General features: G+C 42.5%; 1 protein-coding gene across 18 annotated transcripts in view; it reads right to left on the bottom strand.

Annotated features, from left to right (window-relative positions):
* The window catches only part of Gprk1 (G protein-coupled receptor kinase 1), a 609,802-nt gene that overhangs the window by 311,313 nt on the left and 286,263 nt on the right, over window positions 1-12,226 (bottom strand). For 17 of the 18 annotated variants that reach the window (XR_011605115.1, XR_011605112.1, XR_011605114.1 and 14 more), the window contains 3 exons: window positions 4,765-4,956; window positions 4,553-4,708; window positions 4,173-4,499 (listed from right to left, as the gene is read on the bottom strand). Coding sequence is in view for 14 of the 18 variants with exons in the window: in XM_070998248.1 (XP_070854349.1) it covers window positions 4,173-4,499; window positions 4,553-4,708; window positions 4,765-4,956 (675 nt within the window). In the remaining 4 variants the exon portion in view is untranslated. Of the gene's footprint in view, window positions 1-3,638; window positions 4,109-4,172; window positions 4,500-4,552; window positions 4,709-4,764; window positions 4,957-12,226 lie in introns of those variants that run through there. The other variant, XM_070998255.1, reaches the window with a different exon arrangement.

Here is a 12,226-nt window from a genome sequence, read left to right on the forward strand (position 1 = left end):
GGTGCTCCTGTTACCTGCCGCCGTGGGACTCGGTTAGGTGGCGACCATTGGTCGTTTCCCCGTGTCTCCTGGGTTCCTGAATCTTCGCATCCTCTGCATGCTACCTGCGTTGATGATGCCGACTTGTTCTTCGAGAATTTGTTTTCTCCCGCTCCTTTTTAGAGTTCTTCATACTCATCTGCTAATATCATCAGCGTGTCCAGGCCCGATACTTTGTACGCCCTTTGGAAGATCCTTAGACTTGGGGTGCAGTTTTCCTTGATGATCCTTAGGGTATCTTTCGCGGAATAATTAAGTGGCCTCACCATCGTCTGCATGTCGATCATGAAGTCTTTGAACGACTCGCTGAAGCCCTGCTTCCGTTGCCTTACCTGATCCGCCAGCCTGGTGAAGATGTCTCTCGGCAGAAAGTAAGTGTGGAAATTATCTATGAACTCCGCCCAGGTTTTCCATTGTTTGTTGTTGACGATAAACCACTTCAGAGCCCTTTCCTTAAGCAATTCAGGCATCGCTCGGGGAATCATGTGTAACTCCAAGCCGTATGTGTTGGCGGAACCTGCTCCAGGAACTCGAACGGGTTTTCCGCCCCGTCGAACCTGAACGACCATGCGCGGACCTGTTTACCGATCCTTGCATAGTCTGACTGACTGGGTCTCGAGATCAGCGCTGTTATTTTCCTGTCTTGGCTTGATTCTCTCCTGTTTGTCTCTTTTTGTAGGTTGTCAACGCTCAGGCTTGCCACTAAGTTGTCCCCTTCGGCGTTCGTTAACGTGATGCTCGGGCCGGCTTTGTCATGGTATGTAGCTTCCAACTCGGCCCAGATGTCAACGAGTTGTGGGTCATTATCCGTTTCTGAGTAATACTCGGATAATGCCTTTCTCATGTCTTCTAATCTGCCGTCCAGAGTGACATTAGTCCTCTGTGCGATTTTGGCGAAGTCCTCCTTTTTAAGCCGGTAGATCTTCTTTTTTCCCATTCTGTTTAAGTTGCTTTCACTGCTGGGACAATCACGTTGGGCGCCAGATGTAACAAACTGATTTTTGTTGGTCTGCTCGCTACGAGATTCGTGCGGCTAGCTGAGTAGATTGTGCGTTCGTCCCACCAAATATATATGACGTGACTGTTTCGTAAATCAGTGAGAAAACACAGGGTTTGAACGGTTACAGTTGGTTTTATTCTCGTGTTATTAATACAGCGGGTGTGTGGCTGGGCTGGCCACGGTATCTCCTCGCCAGGACTTTGTTGATAGGGTTAAATCGACCGCCTTGACCTAGCCGTGGATGCCCTCTGGACTTCAGCTACCTGCGTCTCAATTCGGAGAATCCTGGTATCCCAATCCCAAACGTCTTGACGTAGCAATCTTGCTCCTCGTAGGCTCCCACGGCGCTGCTTTTCCGACGACACGACTTGCTGTTGCTCCCTTGTAGACTATCTGGTTGATTAACTGTTCACTTTGATATCTGATTGATCTATACTATATTGACTTGATGGTTTAACTCCTCGTGATCGACTGATCCAGCTGCCAGCGCTCTGCGGCCTTATATAGGGCCTCCGGGAACCGTTATTTCCCTTTTGCGCACGGCCCGCTGAATCTCTCAACTCCGGGTCCAAAGTCCGTGGCTCCTGTTCTGTCTCCCACTTGTCCTTTACGCACAGCTTCAACCGAGGTTCTGCCTAATGCTGCCGTCCCGCTGGTTCCCGTGATGCATGTGACACGACTGTGTGCCGCTCCCCTGCCGAGATGTGGCACTTCTTCTCCCGGTCCAAAGTTCACGGCAGAGTCCAAAGTCCGGTGGAATTCCGTTATTCCCTCTTGCACACGGCACTCTCGCTCTGCCCGCCAAGTCTCCACTCTCTCATTCTCCGCACCTTGATCTCCAAGCTCTCTCATTCCCCACCCTGGGTCTCCAACCTCTCTTATTCTACCACATTGGTGTCCAAACTCCTCGCCGCGCCGTTACTACGCGAATTCTCCGAGTATCTGGTAAGCTGCCATCTGTTGTTGCAGCTGCTGGGACTTGTGGGGAGTAATCCAACTCCTCACAACGTTTTTCTGGAGAAGCCTAGGGAACTGTTAAGGTCTTCCAACTACGAAGTCACCGAGACTAACCACTGCGGCAGGCGTCTTTGGAATGATTGTGGGCCAAACAATTGGAGCAGTAATTGTGGATATGCACGTAGAGGATGGATCTTTTGGCAGACTCTGCATTGGTAGGGTATCATACCTCGGGAACGTCTGCCATGCAATGCGGAGTAAGGAACCCAAAAGTCGTTGCGAAACTCGCCCGGCTTACGCCAGCAGTCTCCATAGCGAACGCCGAGTGAAATACGAACGTTCCACCATACACACCACCATTGCGGATATTAGGATTTGTATTTAATTTTTAGAAAAAACCCGGAAACTTTTACTGTAGCTGGGCTATATTTTAATAGAAAATATATTTCGGATATATATGGGCTGAATAGTACTACTGGAATATATTTTGTATGTCACTGGAATTGTTTTAAGTGTGCAATTGTGTGCAAAAAAAACTGGATTATTTTCGTGCACAAATAACGTATTTGAAATGCAAATATTGCATGTCGTTGCGGTTCGAGCAACCGTTGCTGCTGGGAAAAATCCAATGAAACTCCAGGAGAGGAGGAGTCCACGTATAAAGAAGTCTGGCTCGACTGGACCAAAATGGTGGGGCGGGGGATGGCTTAATCACTGAAATTGAAGAATATCCCAAGAAAGAAGGTACAAAAATCACGGGAGTACATTCGGGTTGTTGCGACTTCCGTGAGTGTTTATTAGAACACTTGGAAATTAGAACTACTTAAGCCTAGCTTAAGTAAAGCGCTAAAGAGATAGAGGGAGTGCGAGCGAGCGAGATGTAGACATCTGGAGAAATTGCCGCTCGACACGGCCTCTAGAAAAATTATGCATAAATTGTATGCAAACAGGTCACACTTCATATTTTGACCGCTCGCATCACGTTTTACCGCATAGATATACATAGAGATAGATTTTCTCCTCATTTAAAAGGACTGCGTGATTTTGACCACGTTGATCGAAAGTGTCTGCACAAAAAGCGGTGAATATATTTAGGATCGAGCTCTTCTCGGACTCTAGATCCCAAACAAATTTTTGGCGAGTCCTATTTTCAAGTTCAGAAAAATGTACAAACAAGGTACAAGAGAGTCTCGAGACCCTCGGTTTAAAGTAAAGCTGCATAGCGGTGGTTCTTGTCACTTGAAAGAAGGTTGTCTCGAGATCGCAAGTTTAAGAAAATTCACTTCGAATTCATGGAAAAGTATCCCTTCTCAGGCCATTTGCCTCCCCTGCAGATTAAATTCCTTCTGCTAAACATTATGGTATCCCACGTCAGTGCCGTCAACCAAGCTAAGTGTCGTTTTTGATGCGTCTCGTGAGTCGTAATCGCAGATCTCTGCAAATAATATTTTGATGGTTGGGCCGACAATGCAAAATGATTGTATTTAACGTTACTTCGTTAACTCGCGCATTGGCAGTTCCAACATATAGTGTAGAGCAGAGACCTCTCTGAGTCCATGAGATTACATAAACTCTACACCGTTACATATGGTACTGGTACAGCTCCATTTCTGGCTATTCAGTGTTAAAAAGGTTCAGTGAGTTCGCTAAATTTGTCAACTTTTATTATAAAAATCAAAAAATAAAAATGTAGTTTCAATGGGGTTAATACATCTACAAAATCGGGTCAAGTGGCACCAGCAGCAGCTGAACGTGGAAGATGAAGATCTCGTCGTCGTGATCGAGAACTACCTGCCGCCTCAAAAATGGCTCATCGGGGAAATCATCGGAAATCGGCTTGGAAATTTGTTAGAACTACATTGCTACTGTACTGTAGTTAGTTTAATGCGGAGCACAATAAAGCTACCTTTCGTTTTCCCCGAATTTGCCCCGTCTCCGCCAACTTTCGTAAGGCTAGGCTCTGAGTATAATTGTCGTAAAATAGAGAGTAATCGTCGAAATTAAACTGAGGCGATCGCAAAATTTTTTCATTTTTTCGAGTTTGCAACTAAAAATGTATAGCAACCTAGTGTTTGGACTCTTTTCCTAGGAAATCCTTTCAAATGTTCCACTCTACGAGTAACGGGTATAATTAAATTTGGTTGAATAGATTTTTTATTAAAATTAAAAAACATACCATAGTTAAAGTCATTTTGTCTATTTCGTGCTTATCCTTTGTTTTATGCTGTCGAAATGGAGAATGACCTTTAAGCAATTTATATAGCATGCAGCCGAAACTAAACCAATCAGCACAAGAATCGTACGACGTTCCTTTGGATAATACTTCTGGGGCCATATATCCATGGGTTCCAACTGATGCATGCGGTTTCTTTCTTGAAAAGTCACATGCCAATCCCAAATCAGAAATTCGTATGTGTCCATTTTCATCGAGCAATATATTAGCAGGTTTTAAATCACGGTAAACAATAAAACGTTTATGCATGTGCTCTAGGCCCAAAATCACCTAATATTTCAAATTGTTTAAGTAACCATAAAATTTTTATTAACAATGCTTACCTCAGCTGCATAAAATTTCATTTCGTCTTCACTGAAAATTCCATGCTGAGATAGATGGTAATGCAGGTCTCCGCCGTTCATTAAGTCTAATATAAAACAAAGTTTATCTGGTGTATGGAAGGCATAAGTCATGCAAACTATAAACGGACAATCAACCTAAAGAAGGTAATGTAATTAAATATATACAATAAAATATATATAAGTAATCTCACTCCAGTGCTGACTGCTTGCAACATGTTTCTTTCATTTAATGCTAGCATTTCTCCTTGCTTCATTTTAATCCTCTTTTTGTCTAGGCATTTCATGGCATACATTTTTCCAGTGTCTGCTTTTCGGCATCCATACACTTCTCCAAAACCCCCGCGTCCAATTATCCTATGTACGCTGAAATCATTCATAGTTAGCTGAAAAATATTCAAGGTTTATGTTAAATGTTAATTTAGTTGTTCAACTATAGAATATGCTTACTTATTTAAAAAAGATAGGAAGTGACTATAGCGTTCTTGTGAATTCTTGTGAAGTATATGAGAGAGATTACTTGAGCTTGAGCTTTGAGAATCAAAAGCGTTGATCAGATTGCATCTTAGATAAATACACGTCAAACCTTATATGGTGTTTTTATGATTAAAGATTGGCCCAACAATCGCCAATCAGAAATCGCCTTAAAATTTAAAGAAGTTTTTTTTTTCTGAAATATGTTTCTAACAAGTAAGAAAATCTTACTCTGATTACATTTATCCACTTTGTAGAATTTTTTTTATTCTTAGCATTTTTGCATTGGAACTGAGAAATCTTAACTGGTAGCCTGCACACTATATGATATTTAAGCTAATAGCCGCGTGTGTATGTTCAGTCCCACGTCAAGGCGGAAATATTGTCAGTCTTTTTATTTTTTTAGCTACTTAATAAAAATGATGATTAAGTTAATCGTACATAAAACATTAAAACATTGTTATTTTTATACCCGTTACTCGTAGAGTAAAAGGGTATACTAGATTCGTCGGAAAGTATGTAACAGGCAGAAAGAAGCGTTTCCGACCCCATAAAGTATATATATTTTTGACCAGGATCACTAGCCGAGTCGATCTAGCCATGTCCGTCTGTCCGTCTGTCCGTCTGTCTGTCCGGATGAACGCTGAGATCTCGGAACGCTGAGAGCTAGGCTATTGAGATTTGGTGTACAGATTCCTGAGCTTCTTACGCAGCGCAAGTTTGTTTCAGTAGACTGCCACGCCCACTCTAACGCCCACAAACCGCCCAAAACTGTAACTCCTACAGTTTTGATGCTAGATAGTTAATTTTAACTGAAATGTATTGTTATCATCAATACCTATCGATTGACCTAAAAAAAAGTTTGCCACGCCCACTTAAACGCCCACAAACCGCGAAAACCTGTGACGCCCACAATTTGCATGCTAGATTAAAAAGTTTAACTGAAATGTATTGGTGTCGTCAATACCTATCGATTGATCCAAAAATAAATTTGCCACGCCCACTCTAACGCCCATAACGCTTAAATCTGCCTACCGCCGGTAGGTGGCGCATTTTAATCTCGCTTTGCTGCTTGCATATCTCCATTTCCCTTTGAGTAACGGGTATCTGATAGTCGAGGTACTCGACTATAGCGTTCTTCCTTGTTATTTTTCGTCTATTTTACCATAATAAAATATATATTGTTTATTTAAACACTTAATATTTATATCATATAATAAATCGGGGGAATAACAAGAGACTGCAAGGCAAATAAACTTTTGCTTGCCAAAGCTATTTTGGGAATAAAATGTAAGAAGTAGAGGAAAGTATATCAATTTTTGATCGAGTCGAGTTAATCTGATTTATCCGAATGTGCCACCGCCATCCTAACGCCCACAAACCGACCACAACGGTGGAGCACACAGTTTGGATGCTAGAATACATATTTAAACTGAAATTTGTTAGGTTTGCCACACCTACTCTAACGCCCACAATTAGCAAAAGTTTGAAACGCCCAAATTTTTCAACATTTTTCAGTGTACATTTTATATTATTTTATTTGTCAATACATAGCGACGAGCAAAGAGTTAATTACATCGGACCAATAATTAATAAGTTAAGCTGTAACAGGCAGAAGGAAGCGGTTCCGACCCCATAAAGTATATATATTCTTGATCAGGATCACTAGCCGACTCGATCTAGCCATGTCCCTTTGTCCGTCTGTCTGTCTGTCCGGATGAACGCTGAGATCTCGGAAACTATGGGAGCTAGGCTATTGAGATTTGGCGTGCAGATTCATGAGCTTCTTACGCAGCGCAAGTTTGTTTCAGCAGAGTGCCACGCCCACTCTAACGCCCACAAACCGCGAAAACCTGTGACGCCCACAATTTTCATGCTAGATAAAAAATTTTAATTGAAATGTATTGGTCTCGTAAATACCTATCGATTGATCAAAAATTTGCCACGCCCACTCTAACGCCCATAACGCTTCAATCTGTCTACCGCCGGTAGGTGGCGCATTTTAATCTCGCTTTGCTGCTTGCATATCTCCATTTCCCTTTGGTCCCTTTTGCTGAGTAACGGATATCTGAAAGTCGAGGTACTCGACTATAGCGTTCTTCCTTGTTTTTATTATTATATTGGAAAAAAGTTAACAACGCGGGTGCATTGTTGTTGTTTCTTATTTACGTTGTTGTTTTGGCGCTCTCTCGCACCGTTCGCTCTGCTACATTCTCTCAACTTCAGTCACCGGCTCTCAATTTCGAGTTAACGGGTCTTTGCTGAATTGGTCTTATCGCGCTCTTTTCTTTTCTTTCCTCTGGGTTTTGCAAAGCCACACAGCTGTTTGTTCGCACTCATCTAAAGCTTCCTATGAACTATGAACATTCTACATTCAACTTACTTCAACTTGTAAACAATGTCTGCCTGCTGTGTTGTTGGTTGCCAATTTGTCAGCAAAATCACTTCTCGGCAGCCAAATGATAGTTGCTGATTATGTGAGAACATTGCGCACGCTAAATGTGCTGACTTTGGGCATAGTGCGGCCCAAATTGCTGATCGCACTACATATCAAAATTGATATTAGAGCATTTATAAGGCAAACGGAGCTGGATTTCCAGGCTTTACGTGCTGGATTTACGGTCTTATTAAGTCATTTTATGTCTGCGACTCCAACTTTAAAGGTTGGATTCTTCTAAATCAATCATCACTAAATATTTTTTGTTTTTTATGAACTTTGCTTTTATTTATTGAATCTTCTCTTAATTTTGAGACTAACAATAAGTTTACGAATCTTAACATTAAAATATAACTAACAGTTAAGACTGCATTCTGGTTGAGCGTCCCTCAAGTCGGTCGCTGGGTGGGCGACGAAGACATGATTTGTTGCTCAACCTTGTTAGACCTCTCGCCAGGTGGTTAGGGTGCAACAATAGCTTGGTTAAGTACTTTTTCTTCTGTGCTGCGATCACTTCTTTGACTGGTAGAATGTTTAAATCGCGATGTATGTTTTCGTTACGAACGTACAACTGTGCCCCGGTGATTGTTCTCAAGATCTTCGACTGAACTCGCTGGACTATGTCAATATTGTTATTGCATATAGGTTTAAGTGCCGAGTAATACAGCAGTACCTTATATTCAAGGCTAAAAGGAGACCGAGCGTTGATAAGCCAATGTGTCGGCGCCATGTGAGTCTTCTGTCGAGGTGTACTCCAAGATATACCACTTCGTTAGCTTGCGGGAGTAGAGTGTTGTTTAATGTAAGCGGCGAGCAGTTTTGCCTGTTCAGGGTGAACGTAACGTGCTTGCATTTTTGTTCGTTCACTTTAATTCGCCAATCTGATAGCCATTTTTCAACATCGACCAGATTAAAAGCTAGCTGCGCAGTTGCTTGCATCGGGCATTTTCTGCAGCTAAAAATAGCTGTATCATCAGCAAACGTGGATGTTGTTAGTCGTGTGCTTGTCGGGAGGTCTGCTGTGTAGAGGACATATAATGTTGGCCCTAGCACGCTACCTTGAGGAACTCCAGCTCCAACAGTGAAATCATCAGATATAGCAGTGTTGCACCTCACAACCAATTTTCTGTAGTAAAAGCTTTTGGGTGTTGCAGGGGAGCATTGTCTCGATATTGTACATTAGACCTTCTAGTCAGACTCTATCAAATGCTTAAGAGGCGTCTAAAAATATGGCAGTACAGTACTCTCGTTTTTCGAACGCGTTCCGAATTTCTGATGTTATCTGGTTGACCTGCTCTATTGTTTCGTACTTTTCACGAAACCCAAATTGATGTGACGGTATTCATTCCTTAGGTATGTGTTTATCCGAGTCAATACGCATTTTTCAAAGAGTTTAGATAAGCCTGAAAGTAGGCTTATAGGTCTAAACGACGTGGGGATTGTGTGGTCTTTCCCCGGCTTTGCTATCATTATAATATTTGACTTTTTCTATCTCACTGGATAGTGGCCAAGTTTTGTGATGGCATTGAAAAGCTGGGTGATAGTGCAAACGGCGCAATATGGGGTCGCAGCCCTGTGATTTTTTCGGGTTCAGTTGATTTTTGATGATGTTAACGATTTCGTTTGGGCGAAATTCAATTGGCTCTTGGTAAAGTTTAGGCTTATATGGTAAAGTCGGCACTAGTGGCTGGATTTGTTTGAAAGACATTTTTAAGGTGGTTGGCAAACGTGCTGGCTCTGTCTGCATCGTTGCGCGCCCAGCCGCCTGTGGGACTTCTAATATGCATCACGGTTTCTTTCGCTAGGCTCAGAGTTGGGTGAGCTCTCCATAGTGAGTGTTTTGTTCTTGAAGTTGACAATTGCTCTATGTAGTGGCGGTGGAAATATGCTTCTTCTTGCTGTAGAGCTTTAGTAAGTTGACGTGAGGCATGTCTTAAGCTTTGCTTAGCAGATGGCGATCTGTGGAACTGCCACTCCCGACGAAAGCGTCTCTTTTCGGGGACGAGCTATTCGATTTGTAGATTTGTCTTCTTTTCATTGCATTGCATTGTGTATTTATAGTTTGAGGTGTTGCTGCAGAGACGAGTACAGACTCCATTGAATTAACAAAGCTGCCTACGTCGGCTTCATCGTTGAGATGAGGACTTAGCTCAATGTGTGAGCTTATATACTTTCTGTACTTAACCCAATTGGTTTTCTGTGAGGTCAATTTTAATGATTGTTCCAATGTTCCTGGATGTCGGAGTAGAATAAACAGGACAGGCTAGTGACCAGATGAAAGATCCGAAAGGCATTCGGCGCTTATCAGATTTTTGGGAATGTTTTTGGTAATCGCAAAGTCTATTAAATCGGGTAGTTTCTTTGGGTCTGCCGGCCAGTATGTTGGTGTGCCAGAAGAAACATAGTTGAGCTTGTTCTTGGCTTTGATAATTGCATTATAGAGCTGCTTTCCTTTTGGAATCACGAGACGAGACCCCCAGTGTGTGTGCTTGGCATTGTAGTCTCCTGCTGCTATGAAGTGGTCTCCTAGTGAGTTGAAAAACTGCATAAACTCATCTTCAGCTATAGTGAAGCGAGGGGGGAGTATACGGCAGCTAGTGTAAGTTGGTTGCCAGTATGTAGTTGTATATTTATAGATGTGGCCTGTAAGTAGTTTTTAGCAATTTTGTTATGATTGTGGTGCTTAATACGGCTTCTGATTAGAATTCCAGTCCCACCATGTGCTTTACCATCTGGATGATTTGTTCCGTAGAACGATTATTCTCGTAGTTGAAAATTGTATTTGTTTGTAAGGTGTGTTTCTGAAAGCAACATTACGTCGATTTGATTGTCGAGTAGGAATTGAGCTAACTCAAGTTTATGCTGCGAAACGCCGTAAGCGTTCCACGTAGATATCCGTAGGAAAGTCATTATTTTTATTGTTGTGAAACCAGCATTTGAATCAATAGATTTTGGTTTCGCATTAAATCTTGCATAGTTGTGCGCATAAACGACATAAATTCCGTAAGGCTTTGCTATAGGCTGCATATCATAGCTTCAAAGTCGCTTTTTGGCTGCTACGGCGATTGATGCTGCTGAGCCGTGATCGGTTCTTGGTATGCTGATTGCAGAAATGAACCTTTTGAGGCAGGGGTAGCCAGTCCTGATTTTAAAGCGCTTGCGTATTTCAAATTTTTGTCAGAGTTTATGGGTCATAGTGAGGATCTGGCTGCAGTCGAAAAGAAGACTTCAGGGTTTGATCTGGAGGCTATCAACGTTTTATTTTGGGTGCGGGCAGTATTTCCTCTCTGGTGGATGCGGCTTTTCGGCTCCTTATAAACTGGGCAACCTCTATAGTTAGCAGTGTGATTGCCACCGCAGTTGCCGCACTTTTTCGAGATGAAGCTCTCCAGAAACTACACTTCTTGGCAGTTCGCACATTGTACCGAACCATTGCGTTTGTGCGGTTCCTCAACTGTAATTCGGCGGTGCAGCAGGAACTGAAGATTGTATATAGAGTGCACTTCGTATTTCTTCAGTGGCTTATTTTCTGGTTCGAGCTTAACCTTAAAGAGTGGCTGCGGCTTTCTATCCCTGTTAAGGATATTGAAGACTGTCTTAGCGCTAAATTACTTCGGAATCTATGCCCTTAAGTACGACTTGCAGGCCCTTGCTGCTCTTTAGCTGATACGTGTAAAAGTTATTTTTATTCTGGGTAAGATATTTCGATAATACTCTGTAATTATCTTCAGACTTCGTTTGAACTTTAGTTTCCTGAATGTTTCCCTTTCCAAGGGGTATTATGTGGAAGTTATCCCTTGCCAATAAGCTCAATAATTTTGTTGATAAGAAACTTTTTTCTCGTATATAAATAGGCGGAGGCTTTGGCTTCCTTTTCTCGACTTCAGTAGATTCGGCCGCCTCAATCTCATAGGCGTCTGCCAAGATTTTAAACCAGTTTGAGTTCGTGGGCGTTTCTATTGCAGCTAGGCTAGCATTGCCACAGGTTATTTTGCGTTGAGAATTAAGGGGGCTCAGCTTCCTTTTGATTTGGATGTATCGATCCATACCAGTCTGCACAGCCGGCCTTATATGTTCATAGTTTTTGTTCTGTTTTTCGGGCAACACAGCGGCAGACTTATTAATGTTTCCTTAAATTTAAATCGTAGTCCTAAACTGCCTAATGTCTCTTTACATGTTCCAGATCTCTCAACCAACTTCTCTCTTCCCAGCCCCACTGCAAGCTATGTGTCGTGATCGAGTCATCAACGAATGACGCCACGGTGCAATTGCTACTAGATTCGGTGATTGTAGTTTCGCCTGAGTCATTAAGGCCTACTAACCGGTCACCGGCTGTTGCCACGTCGGGGGCTCTGCCCCCTTGTTCTGCCTCTAGCTAATACCCTTACACCTCCTCCTTTCCCACTTACTAGCATGATCCCTAGGAAGAACACCCATAGCCTTGCTCTTTCTTCTCCGGTACCACTGTCATGGTACCTAGGAAATCTATTTTTGTGTCTAGGTTAAATGCAGCACTAACAGTAAATGACGTGATGCATCAAATTGTCACAAGCCTCTCCTTAACAGATAAAAGATTACTCTTCATTTAAAATACTTGTTCCGGATGGGCTGTTCTCTAAACTTCTTTGCCCCAATTTTTGGCCTGCTGATATAATTGTCCACGAATATAAAAAAACAAGGAAGAACGCTATGGTCGAGTACCTCGACTATCAGATACCCGTTACTCAGCTAAAGGGACAAAAGGG

Source organism: Drosophila suzukii (assembly GCF_043229965.1).
Source record: "Drosophila suzukii chromosome 2 unlocalized genomic scaffold, CBGP_Dsuzu_IsoJpt1.0 scf_2c, whole genome shotgun sequence".
NCBI classification, from domain to species: domain Eukaryota; kingdom Metazoa; phylum Arthropoda; class Insecta; order Diptera; family Drosophilidae; genus Drosophila; species Drosophila suzukii.